The sequence below is a fragment of the Acipenser ruthenus genome, chromosome 4 (assembly GCF_902713425.1).
Source record: "Acipenser ruthenus chromosome 4, fAciRut3.2 maternal haplotype, whole genome shotgun sequence".
In the NCBI taxonomy this organism is placed as follows: Eukaryota; Metazoa; Chordata; class Actinopteri; order Acipenseriformes; family Acipenseridae; genus Acipenser; species Acipenser ruthenus.
This window is the reverse complement of record NC_081192.1, coordinates 30,371,258-30,398,449: the sequence shown is the minus strand read 5'-3', so window position 1 is coordinate 30,398,449 and position 27,192 is coordinate 30,371,258. Positions and strand designations below refer to the sequence as shown.

General features: G+C 38.3%; 1 protein-coding gene across 5 annotated transcripts; it reads left to right on the top strand.

The window, feature by feature from the left end:
* The first annotated feature begins 3,473 nt into the window (after window positions 1-3,473).
* On the top strand, window positions 3,474-27,192 carry LOC117399418 (protein O-linked-mannose beta-1,4-N-acetylglucosaminyltransferase 2-like). 5 transcript variants are annotated; one of them, XM_059022294.1, is made up of 3 exons: window positions 3,474-3,754; window positions 3,875-4,012; window positions 21,628-27,192. In XM_059022294.1, exon 3 carries the CDS (start codon window positions 21,690-21,692, stop codon window positions 23,448-23,450), a length of 1,761 nt encoding a protein of 586 aa, XP_058878277.1. In that variant the 5' UTR covers window positions 3,474-3,754; window positions 3,875-4,012; window positions 21,628-21,689; the 3' UTR covers window positions 23,451-27,192. The 5 variants fall into 5 exon arrangements, with proteins under 5 accessions (XP_058878277.1, XP_058878276.1, XP_033854438.2 ...); XM_059022293.1 differs by having other exon boundaries at window positions 3,872-4,012; XM_033998547.2 differs by having other exon boundaries at window positions 3,474-3,775.

Here is a 27,192-nt window from a genome sequence, read left to right as displayed (position 1 = left end):
CTGGCATGGTCAATGGGTGCATTATCAGGAGTATTGTTGGATGGATTTGATCCACACTGATTAAGTATGGTACTGTAAATTACAGATTAATTCTCAAACTGAACGCAGTAGGGATTCAAGGAAATGCATGCACATGGATTAGGGAGTGGTTAACATGTAGAAAACAGAAAGTACTGATTAGAGGAGAAACCTCGAAATGGAGTGAGGTAACCAGTGGTGTACCACAGGGATCAGTATTAGGTCCTCTGCTATTCCTAATCTACATTAATGATTTAGACTCTGATATAGTAAGCAAACTCGTTAAATCTGCAGACGACACAAAAATAGGAGGAGTGGCAGACACTGTTGAAGCAGCAAAGGTCATTCAAAATGATCTAGACCGCATTCAAAATTGGGCAGACACATGGCAAATGAAATTTAATAGAGAAAAGTGTAAAGTATTGCATGCGGGCAATAAAAATGTTCATTATAAATATCATATGGGAGATAGTGAAATTGAAGAAGGGAACTATGAAAAAGACCTAGGAGTTTATGTTGACTCAGAAATGTCTTCATCTAGACAATGTGGGGAAGCTATAAAAAAGGCTAACAAGATGCTTGGATATATTGTGAGAAGTGTTGAATTTAAATCAAGGGAAGTAATGTTAAAACTCTACAATGCATTAGTAAGACCTCACCTCGTTACAAAAAGGATATTGCTGCTCTAGAAAGAGTGCAAAGAAGAGCAACCAGAATTATCCCAGGTTTAAAAGGCAAGTCGTATGCAGACAGGCTAAAAGAATTGAATCTATTCAGTCTTGAACAAAGAAGACTACGCGGCGATCTGATTCAAACATTCAAAATCCTAAAAGGTATAGACAATGTCAACCCGGGGGACTTCTTTGACTTGAAAAAAGAAAAAAGGACCAGGGGTCATAAATGGAGATTAGATAAAGGGGCATTCAGAACAGAAAATAGGAGGCACTTTTTTACATAGAGAATTGTGAGGGTCTGGAACCAACTCCCCAGTAATGTTGTTGAAGCTGACACCCTGGGATCCTTCAAGAAGCTGCTTGATGAGATTCTGGGATCAATAAGCTACTAACAACCAAACGAGCAAGATGGGCCGAATGGCCTCCTCTCGTCTGTAAACTTTCTTATGTTCTTATGTTCTTAACACTTTCAGCCTTCTATAGTAATAATGTACGCAGGTTATACCAGGGGAACATGCTCTACACCATTTATTTATTTATTTATATTTTTAGCCGACGCCCTTATCCAGAGCAACTTACAAGATTGTTACGAGATATCACATTATTTTTACATACAATTACCCATTTATACAGCTAGGTTTTTACTGGAGCAATCTAGGTAAAGTACCTTGCTCAAAGGTACAGCAGCAGTGTCCCCCTGCTGGGATTGAACCCACGACCCTCTGGTCAAGAGTCCAGAGCCCTAACCACTACTCCACACTGCTGCCACCGCCATCAAGAAGCCTGGACAGTTTGAACCATACAAGAGGGGTTGCGTGTTATTTCCCATTACTGCAGAAGGGTAAATCACTTGTCCTGGAAGTTGAGGGTGAAAATTTGCTACAAAGTCTGAATGGTATAGAGTTTGTATTTTTGTAGTCTTGGATACGGTACCTGCCAACTAAGCACAGTGACATTGATATACTGTCTCATACTTGGGGAATTAACCAACTTCCCTAATAAAAAAATTTAAAAAAATGATTTTCAACTGAACAATACTGTACTGGGATGGATAATTGTACACAAAAATGTCAGAGGCTTTTTTTTTTTTTACTTACTCGCGTTGCCAATGGAAACAATGCTTTATTTTTTTAATAGAGAATGAGGTGCTAAAATGGGTATAGATTTTAGTATCTCTGCAATATCATATTTTTGTGATGGAACCTGTTCTTTGTTTGTTGTGACCTTTTTTATCTTATTAATTAGTACATGTTAAGGTACCTCCTGACAAAAAGAAAAGCTGAATAAATGAAGGATATATTGGAAATGATGTATGCTGGAGTGTGCTCCTACTGCTTCACCGACAACAAGCTCCAAGCAATGATTAATGAAACGTCCTACACATTGCTGTATGAATTCATCTTGTAACATGTAAGAACAAGACTAGGAGCCAATTGCCTGGACTGTCCCTCCCATTAGTACAAAATGCCTCTAATCATTAGATATAGCACAAAACGTCACAGAGCCAACGCTGCAAACAAGATTTCATGTAAATCTGTAAATGCAATCAGATGGATGTAGGCTGTCTTATTTACCCATTCTGTATTTGTTTCATGTAATCACATTGTGCTTTAATGCCTGGTACTGCAATGTCAAGTTTGCAGCAATATATTGTTGAGTCCGATTGTATTCCCAAGAAGGTCTATTTTACCTGATTTTAGTGTTAGGATAAACATGTGATATTAAAACTGCACATATTCCAAAATTCTTTTAATTTCTTTCAATATAAAGAAAAATAAGATTTTGTTCAAGCACTACTTATTTTCATTCAGACCAAAATCTGGAATTAACACAATTGAACCAAGGAATTAGAACTTGTCTGTTTAAGCAACTTTGGAGTCTCGACTATGCTACAATGTTCAATTTTATTCTAAAACCTTATTTATTTGTATGTTCCTCTAGCTTACCTTGTGCACTCATAAATACTATGTGGGGTTTTTTTTTAATCAGAAAATGTTACTTTTATAGCTGGGTTTAAATTCTCCAAAGAGTACAATTACACAGAAGCAGTTGGAACTTGGAACACAACTTCCACGGCCTACAGCCTGCCCACAACATAATTCAGCCAATCCTAATAGGCGTGTTCCAGCAGTGGGTGGTTATAAAAGCATTTTTAATCACTGCTGTTACATTTAGGGAGCAAAACCTAAATTAAAAAAGAGATCTCCTTTTTCTGTTGTACGGATAAAACAAAAAGATCTGATATTTTTCAAATACATTTACAATTCTGCAACTGTATGTCTTGCTTTTTCATGACTAAATGCATCCTGAGTTTTACAACATTTGGGGTACGAAATCCATGAACACGCAGATCAACATGAAAGACAACAACTGACAAAGTATGTTCCAGTCTGACTACAATATTACTTTAATTAAACAAACACCTTTTCTTTATTCATCGTGAGTATTGACAACTATACACCGAAGAAGTCCTTTACAACTTTTAAGAAACAAACCCAGTTAAGAATTGGAATAATGTAGTCATTTTGGGGAACAAGAAACAGTGAAACATATGTTCAAGAAATGCAACACATATATTCAGCAAAGAAACATATTAAACAGAAAGGGAAATTGAAATTGAAGCAGCAACAGTACACTATATTCTGATGGTAGAAGTGAGAAAAACAAATAGCGAAAGAGAAATGTAAATGGATATAAATATATACAAAGGTAGAGGGCGCTCATCATCTCCATTTTGATGGCATGTGCCAACAAACCCTAAGAAGAAGAAGAAGAAGAAGAAGAAGAAGAAGAAGAAGAAGAAGAAGAAGAAGAAGAAGAAGAAGAATTGGGACATTGGTAGGCCAATAACCTACAAGATATGTCCACGTAAAGCACTCAAACAACGTCTCGCTACGTCAGATACATACCATACAGTGGGTTGCAGTTTTCTGCATCACTGTGAAAAAGTGGAGGGGCTCTCGCGTGGTTTGAACCTGATTATGCAGACGGGGCACCCGTACCAGCAGTGGGCGGGGATACTGTAACGATCAGGCTTGCTTGAATTCTACAGAATTGAAGAGGTAAAGGATTACAGCGGGCACGTAAGAAAACAAAAAAACACACAAAATAATCGTAATAATAACAGCGACTGTCTGTTTTTAAAACTATTAAAATGAATACTTTTCAAATTCTTTCAGCAGCTTTGACAATGAGGAGGATGCAGCTGCTGCATTAGCACTGCTGTTACTGCCTCTGCACGCTGAGATTCCGTTGCAACTAACATCGAGACACTGAAACAGTATTCGTCTGCAAGGATACCATTTCTGTTTGACAACTAGGTAAGAACACTTATTTTTCCATGCATGCTGTAGCGTTAGCTATTTGTATCGCTAGCGTGTCGCCTGTGTGCTGTCTGGCCACTTTGTAAGTTTTTTTTATTTTTATTTTTTATTCTGCTGCAATCAATTATATTACTGTATTGGGAGCCAGATTTAACATTACCAGAGAGTTGTCATTTAAAACACACTTAAACACTCAGTAGAACATGGTGCAAGTTATCTTAGTTAACTGCATGCATTCTTATTTATTGTGACATTTAAAAACATACAGATTTGTTTGCTACGGTTAGCCTCTGCTGGTAATAACAACTATAACGGTGTCTTAACACATATTTTCTAAACAAATACTATAGCCTACGCTTAACAGCGGTTCTCTTGTGTGTGCCAGGCGCGTTACAGTGGGTCTGTTGTGCCTGCGGTCTGTGCTAGGTGACTTTGTTCGCCTGTCAGGAATTGCAATCCCAGGAAGACCTCTCAGGTCATTTGACATTACTTTGATGTAAAGGGCTCTGATTTTGTCCCAGTGGAGTCTCCAAGTAGTGTCACACTTTTGGAGAATTAATGGTACAGGTGTATTTAAAACAATGATGTCTCTGAACAAGACTGCTAGAGTTGATTGAAAGGACATCACAATGCAGTTATATCGTTATTACAGGGAACTGAGTCCACCACAGACTTGCACATAGCTAGATAGCCTCCTGCTTATTAAATGTGCACTGGGAGTCGCACTTGATTGAGTTAAATATGGGGAATGAAGGTTAATTCATTTTAAGGTTTGGATATTATTTTATTGCAAGCATTAGAGTTTGTTTTAAGTACAGGGGATGTAGGTTATGGTTATCAACTGGTTTTAACATGATATGCTTATCGATTTTATACAAATATTTGTAACCTTTCAGGTACTGTGTGATTACTATTCAGTTATGAGGATAGCATGTGTGTGCAGTGGTTCTGTTGTACTGTACACCACTGACATGCAGTGCATTTAATTTACTTCAGTGATATAGTTCCACATATTATGCTGTATGCCAAAGTGTCCAGGGATGAAGCAGTTTTTTTCATTGCTACTTTAGAGGTCAAACAATGTCTGTCTCCTTTTTTCAGGTGTTTTGAACTGGAATGCTTGCAGGGCTCAAATTTGGCTGACATTAGATTATTTTGGCACACAGCTGCATTATGATAATTTTTTTATATTGAAAGGAATACAGGGGCTGAGGAAGGTAATAGGAAGTGTGTATAGTGAGGGTGGTGAGAGTGCTGCACTGCCCTTCGGTACAAACATTCCAGACAACAGTGTGATTTTTATTAATGCCAGCGGTATACAGTATGATCTTTTATTTAATGTGGGGGATCTTTTTAGATCATTAAAATTTGAAAGTGTGTAAAAATTGAATAGAACTAATTTAAAAATACACTCATTTATTGAAAACCACTACAAAGTAATTAAGTTGCATTATTAAGTCAATAGCCAGAAAAAAAGGTAATTGTTTCCAACATCTGTTGAAGAACAATGTTTTGGCAATACAGGACGTGATGGTAAAGACAAAGGAGGTGGATTCACATTTGAGAAAAGGCCTCCTAGTCATCTACAACAAAGGAAATGGCTGCAGAAATACAGAACACCAAAATCCACTGAGTAATAATCAAGAAGTACCGCAGAACAAATTCAACTGAAACGCTTGAAAGAAATTGACGTACAAAGAAAATTACGGGTTCAGCAGGTAGGAGAATCGGGTCTGAGCAGCTAAAAAAATCCAAGATTAACAGCCAAGTACTTAAAGAAAGATTTAGAAGCATCAGACATAAATATGCACGAAAGAACTGTACAAAGGCATCTGAACAGAAGAGCTGTGTGCATGTAGACCTCGCTGCAAATCAAGAAATATGAAGCATTCTTAAACAAAATTATCTCGTTTATTTGGAGAAAAAAGGGAAAGCCTTCAACGAAGAAATCCTTGTACCTACAATTAAACATAGAGGTGGTTCGATCATCATATAGGGGTGTTTTAGCAGTTCAGGGACTGGAGACGTGTGATTGAAGATGTCCATGTATCAAAACATTCTACAAAGTACAATGATACCATCAGCTTGTAGGCTGATTGGCAGACAGTTTATCTTCCAACACGATAACGACCCAAATCATACGGCTAAGTCAACTCTGGAATTCTTAAAGAAAACAAAGATAAAAGTTCTGGAATGGGCAGATCTCAATTGAATAGAAAAAAAGATTGAATGTGTCTAGATTTCACCAACAATCTTTAACATGTTGGTTAAAAGTTATCATGAACATCTGAAACCCGTAATTCAGTAGTTCTGGACAAACACCAATCACAAAATGTTTTAGTACAAATATTTATTGTAGAGAATGCGGAGTATGCGATTTAACAGAAAAGTATGCTGTATATACACATTCATTTGGCATCAAACCTAACTTGGTTTGAGGGTTCGCTGCCTGGCTGACTGGACGAGGCTGAGACCCCCATTTGATAAAACATAAAAACTGTTATTAAGAAAGGTGGAGATGGGGAGGTGGTGGGTTACGATGAAATCAAAAATCAACTGAGAGATAAGTGAAGCGGGTATTTATAGTGCTAACAATTTAAATGAGCTAATGTGTAAATTGAATGATTCAATTTGGTGATGCGGAGATTGGTGTCTGACCCTCCTCCCGAACTTTAATTATAAATTTCATTAAAAGCAATAGGAGAACACATGAAAGCAGCGGTGCCAGTACTTTTGTGTTACTTTAAATTAAATAAGTGTGTTTGTTTTTTGATAAAGATTATTTGTTAAATTGCTAGAAGTAAATTGTGTAATTTGCATTTTTGTTTTATTAAAAAGTTGTTAAAATGTAGTAAGTGCTTAATCTGTTACTTTAAGAACATAAGAAAGTTTACAAACGAGAGGAGGCCATTTGGCCCATCTTGCTTGTTTGGTTGTTAGTAGCTTATTGATCCCATAATCTCATCAAGCAGCTTCTTGAAGGATCCCAGGGTGTCAGCTTCAACAACATTACAGAGGAGTTAGTTCCAGACCCTCACAATTCTCTGTGTAAAAAAGTGCCTCCTATTTTCTGATCCCTGGTCCTTGTTTCTTTTTTCAGGTCAAAAAAGTCCCCTGGGTTGACATTGTCAATACCTTTTAGAATTTTGACTGCTTGAATCAGATCACCGCGTAGTCTTCTTTGTTCAAGACTGAATAGATTCAATTATTTTAGCCTGTCTGCATATGACATGCCTTTTAAACCCGGGATAATTCTGGTCGCTCTTCTTTGCACTCTTTCTAGAGCAGCAATATCCTTTTTGTAACGAGGTGACCAGAACTGAACACAATATTCTAGATGAGGTCTTACTAATGCATTGTAAAGTTTTAACATTACTTCCCTCGATTTAAATTCAACACTTTTCACAATATATCCGAGCATCTTGTTGGCCTTTTATAGCTTCCCCACATTGTCTAGATGAAGACATTTCGGAGTCAACATAAACTCCTAGGTCTTTTTCATAGATTCCTTCTTCAATTTCAGTATCTCCCATATGATATTTATAATGCACATTTTTATTGCCTGCGTGCAGTACGTTACACTTTTCTCTATTAAATGTCATTTGCCATGTGTCTCAGTTCTGAATGCTGTCTCGATCATTTTGAATGACCTTTGCTGCTGCAACGGTGTTTGCCACTCCTATTTTTTTGTCATCTGCAAATTGAACAAGTTTGCTTACTATACCAGAATCTAAGTCATTAATGCAGATTATGAAGAGCAGAGGACCTAATACTGATCCCTGTGGTACTCAATTGGTTACCTCGATCCATTTTCAGTACTTTCTGTTTTCTACATGTTAACCACTCCTTAATCTATGTGCATGCATTTCCTTGAATCCCTACTGCGTTCAGTTTGAGGATTAACCTTTTATGCAGGACTTTGTCAAAAGCTTTCTGGAAATCTAAATAAACCTTGTCAGATGCTTTGCAATTATCCATTGTCGATGTTGCATCCTCAAAAAAATCAAGCAGGTTAGTTAGACATGATCTCCCTTTCCTAAAGCAATGCGGACTGTCTCCCAGGATACTGTTACCATATAGGTAATTTTCCATTTTGGATCTTCTTATAGTTTCCATAAATTTACATATAATAGAAGTCTGGCTTATTGGTCTGCAGTTACCTGGTTCGGTTTTGTCTCCCTTTTTGTGGATCGGTATTACGTTTGCAATTCTCCAGTCAGTACAACCCCTGTCTCAAGAGACTGTTGCATGATCTTGGTTAGCGGTTTGTAAATAATTTCTTGGAGTACTATTGGGAGGATCTCATCCGGCCCAGGGGATTTGTTTATTTGAAGAGCTCCTAGTCCCTTTAACACTTCAGCCTCTGTTATGCTAAAGTTATTTAAAACTGGATAGGAATAGGTTGACATATGGGGTATGTTGTCCGCATCCTCCTTTGTAAAAACTTGTGAAAAGTAATCATTTAATATATTTGCTATTTTTTTTTCTTCGTCTATGATTTTGCCATTTGTAAAATTGTGAATTATGGTATAAGGGTAGGGTGCTAATACTTTTGTCTGCGACTGTATGGTGTCCAAAGGCTCCTGATGATAAACAAAAATAAATAAGTAAATAGATTTGCGCAATATCTACATAGTAGTTTTCATGAAAAGAAAAAAAATCATATCATGCTGTTATAGATTTACGAAGTATGCTTAAATACAACAAAATAACAAGTTTGTTAGTAACATATACACCTAGTTATCAGTAGGACGAAACAGTTAATCACTATATGAACAGTGTAACCAGAATTGTGTGGCACATAGTGTAGCAATGACATACTTGATCACAATTTGACAAGTGATTCTCCTAATAAATGAAAACATGTGAGGGTGACAGAGACAGATGGAAATCCCACCGAGTACCAGGGTTTGATTTATGTGTAAAGCAGATACTTGGCAGAATTGTCACTAGATGGCACCGTCTTCCTAAGGACTTAACAGTTGGCATGATGGTTGTAAGATCCTAAAGCTACTCTAAACCTTCCAGCTTGAGAACAGCTTGTCTAGAAACAGTGGGGATACATACTGTAAATATTGCAATAGCCTGTATAATAGCATTAGATCTATTCACAATATAGTATTGTTTCTAATAATAAGCATGGTGTTGCAGACTTGAGGAAAGCAAAGCAATAATACATGGGACACTGCATAATCCGATTGAGATACTGAACTGTAGTAACATGAAGTTTACCACTATGTAATCACTGTGACTGTTGCCTGGTGGTTGAAGGGATACTAACCGAGCGTTATCCCTTTCTTATCTCTCATTAAGTGTATTGCTGACCTTCCTCTTATTATGAGGATATTTTTCTAACACTATATATAAGCTGCTGCATCCTGGTACCTGTACTGTAGAAAACAAAACAAGAAGGAAAAAAATACCAGAAATGAATTATCTTCAAATTGAAAATACTTTATTCTATTTAAATCATGATTGGTCCTAGGCTTTGCTTCCTGCCATTACTCCGGAAGTACAATAATTACTGGAAACCTGCTGCCTTGGACAGGTTGACATACTGCACACTGATTCAAGGATCCTTAAGCCCACCTAATGTGATTCTTACTAGTTTTACAATATCAGTATAATAAATTTGCTTTAAATAAATGAAAATTGGGGTGTCAGCTGTTAACACCGTAAGAACATTTGCTATAGGTTCCATTACTTCCACCGTATATATACAGGGAAGCCAAGGCTTTTAATACTGTACGGTAGAAGACTGGCTTTTACAAGTCACTCAATGTAGTCATTCTGCTCATTGGGTCACGGGTAATTTAGGCATCAGCACCACTTTTATGTGCAGGTATGAGTGCTTTTCTTCTGTTTTGACAGGCGGCTCTAGAAACAATAGGCTGCTGTATTTCAGGGGATGAGACAGGGATTCATTTGGCAATACCACTTTCTCATGCTGCCTACTCTAAAGTATGGTTTTCCATGTCTGATTGTTTTACAGTGGGAGATAAATTACTGAAGAGCCTTTTACGTTCCATTCAGTAGCATAGCACTTTGAAAGTGCCACAGTTTGTAAGCTTATCTGACTTGTGCATCAGAAAGTCAAATAAGGTCTATCGATCTGCAGCGCCTTTTGAATGCAGATAACACCTTACCCTCTTTTGTTATTTCGTTTCATTTTTCTGTTCTTGCAAACATACAGTGAGATTAAATTAACCATGCAGTGCACCCTTTCAATGATTACATGCAATTACTATATATATATATATATAATTAGTGCTGGGACGAACACAGGATTTTCATGTTCGGATATTCGTTCGGATATTCGTTTGTTTTCAAAAAGTAATAAAAGGCATTATTGCTCAGAACGCAGGTAGAGACAGCATAGAAGCAGGGCCAGGGGGCCCCTGTGTGTGTGTGTGCCTTTATTTTACAGCAAGACGTTACACTATGTAACATGTTAAAGTAAAAAAATATCCCAGGAGTAAAGAATACATTGTGTATGCCTTACTTTTCCCCAGTGAATTAATTACAAAACAAAGGATGCCAAAAAGCAGTTCAAGTTGAACATTGTTTTGTTTATTCTTGAAATAAATAGTACATAAAGTTGAAAAGCATTTTAGCATAAAGCATTTTATTTAATTTTTACTTTTTTTTTTCCTTCCTTGCCATTGCTGTTTCTTCACAGTAAACAGTGGCCATAGACAGGTTTTTTTTATTTAATACTAACATAAGGTTTACTTGTGCCCTTTTGTAGCTGAACAAGCAAATGAAAAAACACTTCAAATAAAAAGTGGAAATGGCATTGTAAAACGAAGGGGAAAAAACTCACCATTTTGGTTTTTGTTTATTACATTCCACATAACAAAGTCGCAACAAAAAATAGATAATATATACAATCTATATAAAAATCATATTCAGCAAGCTGGGCACTGTTTAAGTGAGGCATTTCAGAATGACGTGCTTGCCTTTTTTGTGTCCCATGAGATTCTGACTCGCTCTAAAGCAGCACAGCGCTTTTTTGATCCAGATGGCCTCCATAGAGATCACTGTGCATGCATGCGCATAATCTGATTTGTTTACTTTTTGTTGTCTAAAACTTAAATAAAGGCTCGAGCTGCTGTGTTGATCCTGTTTTTTTTGTTTGTTTTGTTTGTTTAAATATATTAATCTTGCATATCACATGGAGCTGTTTTTCATTTTCCATTTTTTAAACTGTCGCGCAACTTCTGGTGAGGCGGTAAATAAGTGCAATGTATTTTTGTCATTTCTAGCAAATATGAACATCTGATTTTCGTATCCGAATATATGTAAAAAAAATATTCGTTGTAATATTCTGATATTTGTCCCAGCACTTCATATAATCTCTCTTTTTTTTGAGAAATGTATGGGAAATGGAGAAGTACTGACTGTACACTTCCAGGTTTTCTTAAGCTCAATAAACTGGAATTAAACTCTTGTTTCACTGACAATGCAGCTTTGTTTTGTTTTCCCTTTGGACATGCTCCTTCAGTGCTTTTTTATTATTATAAATGTTTAATATAACAATCTAAAAGTCTAAAAAAAATAATCTCAAAATGATTAGGAGAAGGTGAATTGACATACTCTATATATAACCCTTTCTATATTGTTGTGGACTTGTAATGTTTAAAAAACACTAAAAAGTACTAAAGCTAATGAAGGGTCGGAAGGTTACTATCTACAGTTTTTCTAATGTAACTTTAAATTAAATTTCACAAGTCTGTGGTCCTGCTGGGTTGGATCCAGGCAATAACCTGGAAGGAAGAACAATTTATATTCACCAGTTTAGAGCAGATATTGCTGGCACCTAATTATTTTCATAAAAAAATCTCAAGGTAGTTCTGTGAAACAGGGCTGAATGCAGGGTACTGTACATATCCAGCTGTGCTTCATAGTTTAAACTGTTTAATTACATTATGAACATATTGGGCTCTTGAGGACTTGTCCACTCACTTGTAGTGCGTATTTCTGACTGGTGAATAAACGACTGGATTATTGATGCTCAGTGTCATCTTAGTCAACCTAACTTACCAGTTTACCTCTCTGTCAACTTAATTTTTGGAAGGTTAGTCTATACAATAAATACAATATTCTGTTTTTGGAGAGTCAGGATGCTTTATATTGCTATAGCAAGGCATTTCTTTATAAATAAAAATATACTATGTGCATGCAGGTCTTTTTGTTAAATACTGTATATTCCATATCCAGTGTTAATATGCAGCAAATAATAATAATTGTTGTTTTTGTTTGTATTGTAAGGCGACATTTTTTTACAGTAAAATTACAGATAAAATGTAAAGCTGTATTTAATATATACCCCATAATTTAGTATTGAAGTATGTACAGTATTTATTGAAAGAGTAGGTCAGTCAATGACCAAAAACCTTATCTGGAGCACTGTGTATGTGTGTGTGTGTGTGTGTGTGTGTGTGTGTATATACAGATAGATAGAGAGTGTAGGGGAGATTGGGTGTTTAGATATCCAATGAAGATAATTAATGTGTAATGGTTTCAATTAGTTTAGCACTCTTCAGTGTTCACGCTAGGCCGCGCCATTGCGCCCCTGAAATAAAACATGTCCCGCCGAATTTCTCTTAACACACCCATGTGTCCCCCTTCCCAGACCAGACACAATACCAATACGCAGTAAATGAATGCATTTTGTATTAACATGACATGTCTGACGACAGGCTAATCTTTTTTACTTGTTTGTTTACACTACTGTTTTCATAATTAAACCCACGTGCCATTATTCTCCAGTCTAGTAGACCTCCCTGGTTACAGTCAGTTTCACAGGAAAGCCTGGACGACAACATCAGGCTTGTTAACAACATGGCCCAGCGCAAATATAACCTTGTATCCCTGTTAAACCCGACCATTACTTCTGGAAGAATAAGTAATCAGCTTCGGCAGTGACTGTTGAAGTGTAGGCTGTTATATTTGTGCTTAAAAATACTGTGAAATTCATCCGCTGTAAACTATCTATTTGATAGACAAAATATCTCTCTGATGTTTGGAGATATGGAGTGACCTAGCATGTGAATGGGAGAAATGTGTACTTCTGTGTACTAGAGTACAGTTTATAGACAAAGTGCAGTAGATTTGTGAAACAAAAACCACATCATTGATTTAAAAAAAAAAAAAAAAAAAAGTAGCCTACGGCATGATAAAAAAATATATATATATAAAGTGTATGTGATTTTATACAGCACTGTATATGCCTACAATATATCTTGCATTGAGAAAAGACCCCTGGAATCAGAATAAAGGCAATTATAATACAGTTCACGTGCAGTCACGGTTTTGGTAAGTAGCATTTTCAAAACCATATCATTATGTGCAGTATAAAATATAGCAAATCCCTGGGCTCCCTAGTGGCGCATCCAGTAAAGGCGCTCCGTGTGGAGTGTAGGATGTGCCCTATAGTCTGGACCTCACGAGTTAGAGTCCAGGCTATTCCTTTGCCGACCGAGGACGGGAGCTTCCAGGGGGCGGTGCACAATTTGCCGAGCGCCGCCCGGGGGGAGAGAGGGTTAGGTTGGCCAGGGTGTCCTCGGCTCACCGCGCACCAGTGACCCCTGTAGTTTGGCTGGGCGCCTGCGGGCTTGCCTGTAAGCTGCCTGAGAGCTACGTTGTCCTCCAAGCTGTAGCTCTTGGGTGGCTGCATGGTGAGTAACCCTTTCTGTTCTTTAGTTTAATTGGGAATACACAGTTTGTTCCGCAGAGTTGATGCAGTGTTGAGCATGCGTGACGTCTTGTAGAGTCTTTGTTTAACAAAACATAAATTCTTCCAGTAAAATTGACCATTCCTGGTAGGTCAATTCAGTCCATTAAATCATTAGTTGTCCTCTTATTTAATGGCAATCCCAGGTAGTGAAGTTATTTGTATTTCAATGTCATTTAAACAATCTTTGAGTCTTCAAGTTTATTAATTATTTCTAGGTGTTCTTCAGAGCTTGCCATCCAGTTATTAAAATCCCTTTTCTCTGACTTATTCATTCATGTTTGGAGCTGTTGGTTAAAGATATTATATATGCAAGCTCCTTTTTTCTGACTTTGCTTGCTTGATGTTAAAAGTAGCATTGCTCTTTCCTTTCTCTGACTGACTGTACAAACTCACTCTAACACACAGCCTTTTGGCTGCCCTTAAATTTTTCCAAACTTACAATATCTGTCATTGCTCACAATAACTATATTGAATTAGCCGCAACACCTGGCAATTCTAGGGAGTCAAACTTGGTTGAGCCTGTGGGCCTCACTTATCGGTGTAGTTATGGTTACCGAGCTAGGCTCACTCCCTTTTACCTCTTATAACAATTGTGCAGATTCAGTACAATTGAAAATAAGTTTAAAACACAAAAAATAATCTTTCTGGTTGTCATAGAGACTATGCCATCTGCCTCTAGACCTATATGCTGAATCCTATTAACCTGTTATGTTCCTTCATTTTATAATGTGGTCATACCCAGCTCCCCTTGTGTAGCAAGGCCTCTGCGTTACGAACCACCCAGTGTAGAATGCACAGAAAGTATTTTTACAACATGCTTCCTAAATTACATAAAGAACATGCCTGAAGCTACCACAGAGACTCCAAACCGAGTGACTGTGGTATCCAGGATTGCTTCCCATAAAATATTTCGTACATGGACTTGTGATAGCTTTTTGTAACCATTTATGGTTGGATCATTCATATTTTAGGGTAGATATGTATTTAAGTGACTTGTAGTTTTACCCAAAGATTTTGGAGTTATAAACAAAATATAAACAAACAGCACATTTCTTTTTATATTTATTTTAACTACAGAAATCTTAGTTTTTTGTTCATTGTAAAATGTAAAAAGAATACTCTTGTAAAGAAAGGGGTATTATGCACTATTGTTCCTTGCTGCACTAACTAACTAAGATGTATATTTTTTTGCAGATAGTTCTGGCTGCTTGTTCAGCAACAGCATCTTCTATCTCTGGCTACTCCTGATTTAGCAGCTTGTGCTGTTTAATTATCAACTCAAGTATTAGTCCCCCATGCCGATTCCAATTCGGGTCCCTGGAGTGCAGAAAATCAACACAGTATGGCACAGTGTTGGAGTGCAGTAGGAGGGAGCCTTACATCTATAAACACTTGTGCAATTTCAAAAGTGACAGGAAAAAAACATAATGGGTACAAAAAAAGCTAGATTATTCAGTGCCACCCACAGTTTGAGAAATAAATGATGCATTATGATGGTATGGTACATAGTCCTGGTGTCTTCTCTGTACCATCCACTATTCAATTCATAATTCATGAGTTTGTTAGCATTACATTGGTTTAAATTCTAGGATCAGTATTGTACAATACTTTATAAACTTGAATAGTGACTTAGAATTTTATATAAAACACAAAACAATACACCATAAAAAAAGCACAGGCCCTGTTTAATTCTATAAGATGCAAGTGGATTGCCTGTTGCAGAATGTAAAGCTTTTGGCATGAGCGCATTTGTAGCTAAAAGCGTTGCTGCTAGGCTGTGAGGTGAGCTAAAAGGAAGCATGTCTTGCTGGTGCAACTTACACAGCCCGGGCCAGCAGACTCAGAAGGGAGAGAAGAAGCGACGGAGAGCAGGCAAGCGAGAGTTGTCATCGTGTTAATTTCAACCTGCGGGCTCCCTCGGGGGAAGGGAGTATAGGGGGAGGGGAGGCTGCAGGGATGGAGTCGCAGCAAATCATTCTGTGAGCAACGCTGACCTCTGAGGATCTGACAAATTGATGTGAAGCAGCTGATGCACAAGGACACCATTGGCAACCGAGCATGCTCAGAGCGTGCAAGAGAGGTGAAGCAGCAGAAAGGGGGCACTAGGTGGTCCGGTACACTGTCAGCACACAACACAAGGGAGACTGGGAGTGAGATCTTGAGGCGAAGGCTTGCCTTTCTCTCAGGGAGACTTGAATGTATTTTGGTGGCGCTGTGGAAGGGGCAGGGTAGCTCTTTCATTGTTCAGACAGCCAGTGCAGTAAATCAGGGTGTCAGTATTCTGTGTATACATATAGTGTAAGCTTCGGGAGATTGCAGATAGCCAGAGTGGGAGCAGATGCTGTTCATTAATATGCTGCTCTGGTGAGTGTTTATTGTCATTTTTGCCTTCCTGCAGTGTGCAGCATATGGTTTTGGGGATGTTCTGTTTTTATTGCCTCTTTTTATATTATTTGTACCTCTGAAATCGATATTGGAGACTGGGAAGAGATAAATAAACTAAGCCTTTGGAATGGGCAAAGTTAATCATGTTCTTGGGTGTGTAAATCATTTGTAGGTTTTACTGTAGTTGGTTTGAGTTTTTTGTTTTCAAACTTGGAATATTAATGAAAGGCTTGGAAACATTTGTAGTAAAAAAAGCTGTCACAGTAAACCATGGTTTTAAATAGAATGTTAAAATAATGTGTTTTAAATCCAGAGCCATGCAGACCTCATTCAGAAATAGCAGCGTTGTTTGTTGTTGTGGTAGTTTACTACAGAGCTTCAGTAAAAAAAAAATTAAAAAAATTAAAGACAATAACAAAAAATATAATTTTGTAATTTCAGAAGTCTATTGTTATAGATCTATGAATATAGCTGTAGTGAATAAAACTGTTTTGACGAGATCTTTATTAATATATGTGTTATAATAGAAAAATTAGCTATCTGTCTATCTGTCTATCTATCTATCTATCTATCTATCTATCTATCTATCTATCTATCTATCTATCTATGTGTATGTATGTATGTTACGGTAAAGAATCTGGTCAATCTTAAATTTTACAGGTAAATGTCAACAGTTACCAAATAAGGTGGTAAATGTCAGAAATTATGAAGAAATTGATTGCTTTTCAGATATTTACTGGTTAATCTTATGATTTACCTAAGCTTATTGGTAAATGCAGGTATATCATAGAATAATTTATTTATTCCTGCATATAAATTGTCAATTAACAAAACAAACATTCATGTTGAACAAATCTTAAGATTTGCCAATATTCTGACTTTTACCGTTACATATACACTGACAGAAATTATGGAAACAACAAATTATTTGCTGCAAGACTAGGGGTGGGGATTGTATTGCCCATTTTTCCTCACTCAGGCCCCTTACTAAATACCTTGGTATCTCCTGAATAGATAATCGTCTCCTTTTTGAAAATATGCTACATATTTTAATGGAAGACATTTTACAAGTAAAATGGTACCCCGAAATGTTCTCCTTTTTCTGGTCAAGCAGTACAACTTCTATTTTTAAAGAAGAGACGATTATCTCCAGGGATACCAAGATATTTAGTAAGTAAATGGGCTGAGTGAGGAAAGATACGCAAAACAATCCCCACCCTGCTGTAAATCATTTGGTGTTGCCATAATTTGTACCAGTACTCTGTGTGTCTCTCTCTCTCTCTCTCTCTCTCTCTCTCTCTCTCTCTCTCTCTCTCTCTCTCTCTCCTCTCTCTCTCTCTCTCTCTCTCTCTCTCTCTCTCTCTCTCTCTCTCTCTCTCTCTCTCTCTCTCTCTCTCTCTCTCTCTCTCTCTATATATATATATATATATATATATATATATATATATATATATATATATACACAGACGTGCTCTAATTTGTTGGTACCCCTCCACAAAAAACGAAGAATGCACAATTTTCTCTGAAATAACTTGAAACTGACAAAAGTAATTGGCATCCACCATTGTTTATTCCATATTTAATAGAAATCAGACTTTGCTTTTGATTTTTTATTCAACATAATATTGTAAATAAGAAAACAAATGAAAATGGCATGGACAAAAATGATGGGACCGCTAACCTAATATTTTGTTGCACAACCTTTAGAGGCAATCACTGCAATCAAACGTTTTCTGTAGCTCTCAATGAGACTTCTGCACCTGTTAACAGGTAGTTTGGCCCACTCTTCCTGAGCAAACTGCTCCAGCTGTCTCAGGTTTGATGGGTGCCTTCTCCAGACTGCAAGTTTCAGCTCTTTCCACAGATGTTCAATAGGATTCAGATCAGGACTCATAGAAGGCCACTTCAGAATAGTCCAATGTTTTGTTCTTATCCATTCTTGGGTGCTTTTAGCTGTGTGTTTTGGGTCATTATCCTGTTGGAGGACCCATGACCTGCGACTGAGACAGAGCTTTCTGACACTGGGCAGTACGTTTCGCTCCAGAATGCCTTGATAGTCTTTAGATTTCATTGTGCCCTGCACAGATTCAAGGCACCCTGTGCCAGGCGCAGCAAAGCAGCCCCAAAACATAACCGAGCCTCCTCCATGTTTCACTGTAGGTATGGTGTTCTTTTCTTTGAAAGCTTCATTTTTTCGTCTGTGAACATAGAGCTGATGTGACTTGCCAAAAAGCTCCAGTTTTGACTCATCTGTCCAAAGGACATTCTCCCAGAAGGATTGTGGCTTGTCAATATGCATTTTAGCAAATTCCAGTCTGGCTTTTTTATGTTTTTCTTTCAAAAGTGGAGTCCTCCTGGGTCTTCTTCCATGGAGCCCACTTTCGCTCAAAAAGCGACGGATGGTGCGATCAGAAACTGACGTACCTTCACCTTGGAGTTCAGCTTGTATCTCTTTGGCAGTTATCCTTGGTTCTTTTTCTACCATTCGCACTATCCTTCTGTTCAATTTGGGGTCGATTTTCCTCTTGCGGCCGCGCCCAGGGAGGTTGGCTACAGTTCCATGGACCTTAAACTTCTTAATAATATTTGCAACTGTTGTCACAGGAACATCAAGCTGCTTGGAGATGGTCTTGTAGCCTTTACCTTTACCATGCTTGTCTATTATTTTCTTTCTGATCTCCTCAGACAGCTCTCTCCTTTGCTTTCTCTGGTCCATGTTCAGTGTGGTGCACACAATGATACCAAACAGCACAGTGACTACTTTTCTCCATTTCTCCATTTAAATAAGTATACATGATAAAAATATCTTTTAATTTCATCACTTTTCAGGAGGAATGAAACATTATTTCAATGAGCTGTAAGGGTACCAACAAATTTGAGCACGTCTGTATATATATATATTTCACTGGTCACTTACAAGGGCTTGATTAGTGGAGAATAAGGGGGGTTTAATTTGAGGAACGAGGGTGCTTGTCTAACACAAATTAGAGACATAAAGCTGGATAGCTTGAGATGAGAAGAGCTGGACAAGACATACGACGTGAAACACTCTGAACTCTCACATCTCACCGGGTCAGGCAGCCTCCTCTGGCTGCTGGCTGGCTATTGAGAATTAGAGAAAGAACAAATAAGGACAAAGCTCTCAGTCCAGGTTGGAACCAGGCGGCGTCTCTTAGCTGCTGGACGAACAAAGAGAATGAGAGGACAAACACAGAAGACACTCTCGATGAGAGACATAAAAGACACTCTCGATGAGAGACTACTCAGTGCAGCATCCCCAGGCAGCGTGGCTGGCAGCTGGGCGGCGTGGAGAGTTAGGATAAAGAGTCTTGGGTCCGTGTTGGAGAGACGAAAATAGAGAACCCCCCCCCCCTTTGGCGGGGCCCGGCTCGGCGGCTGGGACTCTGCCAGCCAGAAGGGGCAGAAGGGTGCTCGGACCAGAAAAGAAACTAGGTAGATGGGATAGCAAGGTTGTGGCCTTGGTGAGGCTAGCACATGAGCTGCGACAGGATAGTTGTCGCCGGGGGTCCCCTCTAGCCGGTGAGGAACCGCCGGGGACGGCAGCGACTTGGGCAGGAGGCCAGCCCGGTCGGTCGGGGAAGTGAAAATCACTTCCCCCCCCCCCCCCCCCAGAGGGATCCCTGTGCGGACGGAGCGGTATTAGAAATAAGAGAAAGTGGAGGAGGAGGACAAAAAACAAACACAGACAAAGGGCGGAAGCAGTGCTGGGTGTATGAATAAAAAAGAAGGAGAGATTGACATGCAAGCTACCTAATGGGATTGCCCATACTGCTCTGGTCACACCCTTTCTTTTTACCTGACCAAATAGAGCGACGCGAGCTATTGGCAGAGAGACTGGGACTTCATTGAAACTGAACTGCACCCCCCCCCCCCCCCCCCCCCCCCACCTGAAAGTAATTTGGAGCTAATCTCGCCCCCGCTGAGAGCTGTCAGGGAAGCTAGAGAAGCCGAATACAAACATAAAAATTGGAAGCTCAGCGAGAGAGCGCCCTCTACAGCGTCTACCGAATTACACCTAAAGGTTAACATATATTACACACACAGATGAACCAGCTTTACATCAAGATTGCCGTGCAGACATAATTCATGATATAAAGCGGGTCCTGATATAAACTGGGTTTCATATTTGCCTATGACGGCACATTGTGAGTGCAAGAAAAAAAGAAAGAAAATTAACTGAATTAAAGAGCAGTGTTTTAATACTGGACATTTAGTCGTTCTTTACATTTAAACAAATGCATATAGTTTACTACAAGACAAATCCGCTTTGTATCATTAACTGGAACGAACAGTTTGTGTCATTATCTAAAAATGCCATGAATTGTCGACTGATGAGAGCTATCAATTAGGCGTTGCACTTCTCAGAGAACCTATGGTGCATAGCTAGTGGTTTTTGAAAAATCATGATAATAAATGGGGCATGGTATTAAGCGAGGTGATATAAAACGTGTGTGTGTGTGTGTATATATATATATATCAGACTTAACTGTTGTATCTCACTCATACTTGCACACCTTAAAAAAAACAAAAAATGTTTATAAAGGATACACATGCTATCCAACTTGTGAAAAAAGATAGGAGTTAATGTGATGCTGTGCAATATAGTATTATTAGTGCTGTTACTGGGTAGCTAATATTTTGCATCCTTGTCATCACAGGAAATTGTCTGCTCTGCAGAGATGATGAATTGATAAATAGGTTCAAGCTAGCTAATCTATTACTGGGGCATTCTCATGAAATGCAAAAACATTGCTTGTTGGAGGTGGAGAAGAGAGCACTCTGTGAACTAAAGCCTTAGTATGTCCACTCATAATTGCCTCACTGTACCACTTGTACATTCCTTAATTTCCTTGCCATTGATTCAAGTTGTCTAGTTGGTAGAGTAAGGTGTTTGCCACTATGAGGTGGTGTAATTGATTATGAACTACAACAATTTAGGCAGCGCACATGCACCTGATAAAATTGTAAGGTAGAGGTTGATCGGTGAAACAGAAGCATTTCTAATTCCTCACTTTAAAGTAGTGGTATTCAGAATATTTTGATATGGTTCAGATAAGTCTGCAGAATCAACATTTTTGTATACTGTAGCCTCCGAATGTACAGAGAATGTCCCTCAGGATGCATAGTACATTGGTATGGGAGCATTGGCCTGTGATGTTTCTGCTAATATGTATGTGAAATACATTGGCTCATTTGACAAACATGTTTAGGTTTAGAAATGCAAATTAAAACCTTTATTTTATATAATGTCTATCTGATACAAAATACCAGGTTTTAAAATACATATATATATATAGAAAATATAAAATATATTCTAAAACTGTACACCATTGCACTTCCAAAACAAGCTAACAGACCAGGTTTACTAAGCTTTTGGTCCAAAAAGGAGTAAACTATAATAATATAGTTGCATGTAACAGTCAAGGTGTTTTTTTCAGAAAGTATCTTCTCTATTTCTGTTCTGTAGGCTGAGTCTGTAGCTTGGAAAATGAAGGTCCATCCCCTGGTGTTTGCCGTGTATCTGCTGTGATGCGAGGGTCCAGCTGCAGGATGAACATTGCTGCTGTGTTGAACGGGCTGCTGGTGTCCGTTCTGGCCGCGGTGCTGTGGAAGTATGCCAAGCTACAAGAGCATACCTATTCAGTGGAGGAGGAGCTGCTCCTGACGCAGCAGTCCCAGGAGCTGTCTCAGGTCCGCATCGACTACCACGCCGCCCTGCAGTCCCTCCAGGAGGAGGGAACCCGCATGGTGTGCACGGGCAAGATGCACACTGACCGTATCTGCCGCTTCGACTACCTCTGCTACTCCACCGAGGCTGAAGAGTTTGTCTTTTTCCACAGCAACTCCTCAGTCATGCTGCCCAACCTGGGATCAAGGAGGTTCCAGCCTGCCCTCCTCGACCTCTCCTCCGTAGAGGACCACAACACCCAGTACTTTAACTTCCTGGAGCTGCCTGCGGCTGCCCTCAAGTTCATGCCCAAGCCCGTGTTTGTGCCAGATGTGACTCTTATCCTGAACCGATTCAACCCGGACAACCTAATGCATATTTTTCATGATGACCTTCTCCCTATTTACTACACCATGCTGCTGTACCCTGATCTGGACCAGGATGCCCGCTTGGTCTTCATGGAAGGCTGGAATGAGGGTATGCACTTTGACCTCTACCGTTTAATGAGCAATAAGCAGCCCCTTCTGAAAGAGCAGCTGAAGAACTTTGGCAAGCTCCTGTGCTTCACCAAATCGTATGTGGGGTTATCTAAAATGACCACCTGGTACCAGTATGGTTTTGTCCAACCCCAGGGCGCCAAAGCCAACATACTGGTGTCGGGTATGGAAATCAGACAGTTCACCAGGTTCATGATGGAGAAACTGAATGTGAGCATGGAAGAAAGCTCCAGTGGCGAAGAGTACATTGTAGTTTTCAGTCGTACAATAAATAGGCTGATTCTTAATGAAGCAGAGCTTATTTTAGGCCTTGCACAGGAGTTCCAGATGAAGACAGTCACTGTTTCTTTGGATGACCATTCCTTTGCAGATATCGTGCAGATCATCAGCAGGGCATCCATGTTAGTCAGCATGCACGGGGCCCAGCTTGTTACATCAGTCTTCCTGCCTAGAGGAGCTCTAGTTGTTGAGCTTTTCCCATATGCTGTTAACCCAGACCACTACACCCCATACAAAACTCTGGCCTCTTTGCCTGGCATTGACCTGCAGTACGTTGCCTGGCAGAACACCAATGAAGAGAATTCGATGGCTTTTCCGGATAGACCCTGGGATCAAGGTGGCATAGCCCACCTGGAGAAAGCCGAGCAGGAGCGCATTATGAAAAGCAAGGAAGTCCCTCAGCACCTGTGTTGCCGCAACCCAGAATGGCTTTTCCGCATCTATCAGGACACAAAAGTAGATATCCCCTCGCTTATTGAAGCCATTAGGCAGACGGTTAAGACCAAGCTGAACCTGAAGAAGGTGAAGCCAGCAATTGTTATCCACCCTGGCAAAGTGAGGGATCCCAAATGCCAGGCATCCGTCCAGGGCACCAGTGAAGCCAGACTGACTGTTTCCTGGCAGATTCCCTGGAACCTGAAGTACCTGAAGGTCCGGGAAGTGAAATACGAAGTGTGGATACAAGAACAAGGGGAGAACACATACATGCCTTATATCCTGCCACACCAGAACTACACCTTTTCAGAGAACATCAAGCCTTTCACCACATACCTAGTATGGATACGTTGCTTTTTCAACAAAACCCTTCTGGGACCCTTTGCAGACGTGTTGGTCTGCAGAACATAAGTTTAAATACAGCTGCGGTCATGTAAGGGTTATATCATGACTTGTTCCAGGCAACCGTTGCCTCTGAAAGGTTTGAAAGGGACTTGATCGAAAGCTCTTTATGATTACTAAAGTCTGAATTTGTCTTTCAGCAGTGATCTCAAACCATTTGTTTTATGGATCAGACAAAGGCACCCCAGTACACGTTGGACAGCATCTAACCACCAGCCAGCAATATAGACAAAGATCCAAGTCAATTAGGGAATGTAGTTATTGGTATGTATGATTTCTGTTTTCTGGTGTCCATGTGATCTATTCATTAAGTGATACCAAAAAAAAAAAAAAACTTTCTAGAAAGGAAACAAATTGGACAGCTGTACATAGTGTATGATTTGGTAGTTTTTTTTTCATGAAAATGCTACAAAATTGATCCTGAAGTGTAATTAAAAGGTGGTGTTTCATAAATATGAATTTCCTTCCTGAAAAGGAGTGTTTAAAAAAATGTTATATTAAAAAAAAAGCAAAGACTTCCATGTATGTGTGTGTGCAGGTGATTGGATTTAGTGTAATACAGATATTTTGTAAAGCAGTTTGCAGTGCAGTAGGATTTTATATTTGGATTACAATGGGATTATCATTGTGTAGTGATTTAGGTGTATGATTTTCTCATCATGGTGCCAACCCACACATGTATTACTGTAAAGAGAAGGTGGGGAAAAATGTAATTGTGTAATTTGTTTCAACAATTAATCTCATCAAGTTTTAATACTACATTAACCCAGTGTCCAATATATTTGACATTGAGAAAATGGGCATTAAATAGGTGTGGGAACATACCCAGGGTGGAAAAGGGTTAAAAGCCAACGTGGTAGAAGAAAACCCAATGTGTGTTCTTAAAAGCAGCAGCGACTTGAGAAGTTGAGCAGTACACCTTCTTTAAGCAGAATTAACTGCAGAGCTGGTGTTTCTGCAACCCTTGCTGTTGTTATTCTAAAGAAAACAAACATGATTTTGTCTTATTACACAGTCGAGTGTATGTAGGTTCTGTTTTTTTTTATTTTATTTACTCTGTAATTACAATGCTATTTTCACAGATTAATAGCATTCAGCACAAACTTAATTGTCTTTGACTACTACACTGAAGTTGAGAACATATCCAGGGAATTATTAGAAAGATGCACAGTCTGCCTACTCGCTCCTGTTATAAAAGCCTTGGTAGTACTCACTGAAGAAAGACTAGATTCAGAGAGTGTTGCACGTTGGGTACACTGTGCTGGAGTGAGCACACAAAGCAGTGAGCAGCACAAACTTTAAACCAGAGACTTCTTTTGGTGGGTGCGATAGAGATAAAAGCAGGGATACAATCTGGAGAGGGTTGACCATGGTACTTAAGCTAATTCAAGGTGATATATGGCTTTTGAATAGCACTGCTTAAGTCATGAAGGTTCCTCTTGTCATTTTGAATTTAAAAGATAACCTCTCGTAGCAGCAATCATGATTGTGGAACTGCTTTTTTTCAGAGCTGTTAGAAGTTTAAATGGCTAGCTTACACCTGCCTTTGGAGGTTACATAAGAATGTACCCCTCCGCCATGCTAAGTTAAAAACCTATTTGTTGTTTTTTGAGGGTTTTTTTAAAATAACATTGAAAATCCTTGTAACTAACTAATAAATAACTTGGGCGGTTCATTTAAGGATTTGAGGCTTATACCAGATACAGACAGATTTCTACCCCGAAACTGATTTTTTAAAATTATTATTTATCCCTAAATTTGATGAAGAAATATACTGTAGCTATTTCATTGTTGTATCCTATCAGTAATGTTGTGTTGGTTAATAATTGTATAAAATATATTTTAAAGTGATTACATTTTTAGTGAGTTAATGAAATTAAAGTATAATTACAATGTTAAACAAAGCATTTAAAATAATAATAATAATAATAATAATAATAATAATACAAATTCTTCAAAACCGAAAAACATAAGTGGCTTAATGAAAGCTAAATTAGCATGCAAGTTAGTGACTCCTGAAAGCAGTAGTGTGTTGAACTTAACTAATTGTGAAGTGTTCACTGCACTGCCATTTTCTATTTTCCTGTTTATAAGAAAATAATCTTTGTTTAATTTTAAACACTGATGCATCCCCATGCATAGTAAAATAAAAACCTGTGGTTTTAGATAGGCATTGGTATCATGAAAAACTAGGCACAGTTATACTAAGAAGTGATGTCACTGAAATAAGACGATGCAGTCTTTGCTTGGTTCACAGATTTTTATTTAAATTTCCATTTGTTGGTTTAACTGTGGAACTGAGCATGGTGTGAAGTCAACTGTTTTAACTGAATGAATACAGTATTATCTAGCTGAAAGTGACCCTTTTATAAGACAGAAAATCAAACTCAAAACCATTACATTTTAGTGACGAAAGTAGTTGTATGTAGTGTGAGTTTTGCAGAACTAGTTTGAACACTACCCACCAAGTAGTATTGGGACATCCTTGGTACTTGCTGGAAGGTGATGTGTCTTCATCCCCAGAGTGGGGTGACAACGGTGAGTGAATGATTTCCTTGTTCTATTTTAAATACCATTTTGTAAAGCCTAAAATTGAAAGACAGACATTTGTGCTTTTGTTCTGCATTAGCCAGCCATAAAAGTAAATGTATTTTTCAAACAAAGTATTTTGCTTAACATTTAATCGAATATGTTTTATGCATAGATTTTCTGTTTAAAAAAAAAAAAAAAGTTCATCATTTATAGTGATCTGATAGTGAAAAAAATTAGTAAATAGTTTTAAACTATTAAACATAGATAAGGGTTCCTCAACTTAATAGCTTAGCCTCAGAATTTCTGTGTGTGTGTTTTTGAATTCTAGATTATGACGAGAGGAAATCTTTTGTTTCATTGGTGTTGGTAATGTATTACATTTTTTATTAAGATGAACAAGTCCCAAAGAATGTGAATATTATTTTTTGTTTGTTTTAATGCTGTTTTATATACTTGTGTTTCTATAGTAACACACTAGTAATATGGGCTTTTTGTGGTTGGTACTTGAGAACATGACCCATTAAAACATATAGTAATTTATATTCATCTTACATAAACGTAATATGCCGTGAAGTATTATTGCATTCTGAGATAACCATGCCATATTGTTGTCTGCGTTGTGTTGATTGGTTCCTAATACTTTCCCAAATCGAGGAAGATTCATAAGATGATTGACGTTGACGTTAGAATGAGCACACGATTATGATTAAGATGCTTTATTTAGTTTATGTTAAGATGCAATTCTGGGTGCAAATAAACAACCCATATTTAAATTAATACACAGCTGAATCATAGTTAACCATCTACCTCCCAGTGCTGGTTAGTGTTTTAGTTTACAATACCCTGGCCTCCTTTTCATGCATCAGCCGTCAAAAATAAAACAGGTAGAAAAGAATAAAATTTCATAACCATAAGTATATTACTAAAAACATTTCTAATTCAGAATCCTTCATTTTGCTCCACACAACACCATACCCATTACTGCTTGGGGTATTGTGCTTTGTGCTGCAGTAAGAACACATGGCTTTCTAAATCAACTAGTTAAAGGTTAATGTTCTTTGGCGTTGAGTGTTTTATTTTATTTTTCTTACAATACAACCTCTGATTATTTTCAGTATCAATTTAGAATCCATAAACTGCAAATGGTTTGAGATTATCGTATGTTTGACAGCTGTGTACTTGATGTAAAATAAATTATGTCATCATTACTTTGTACAAA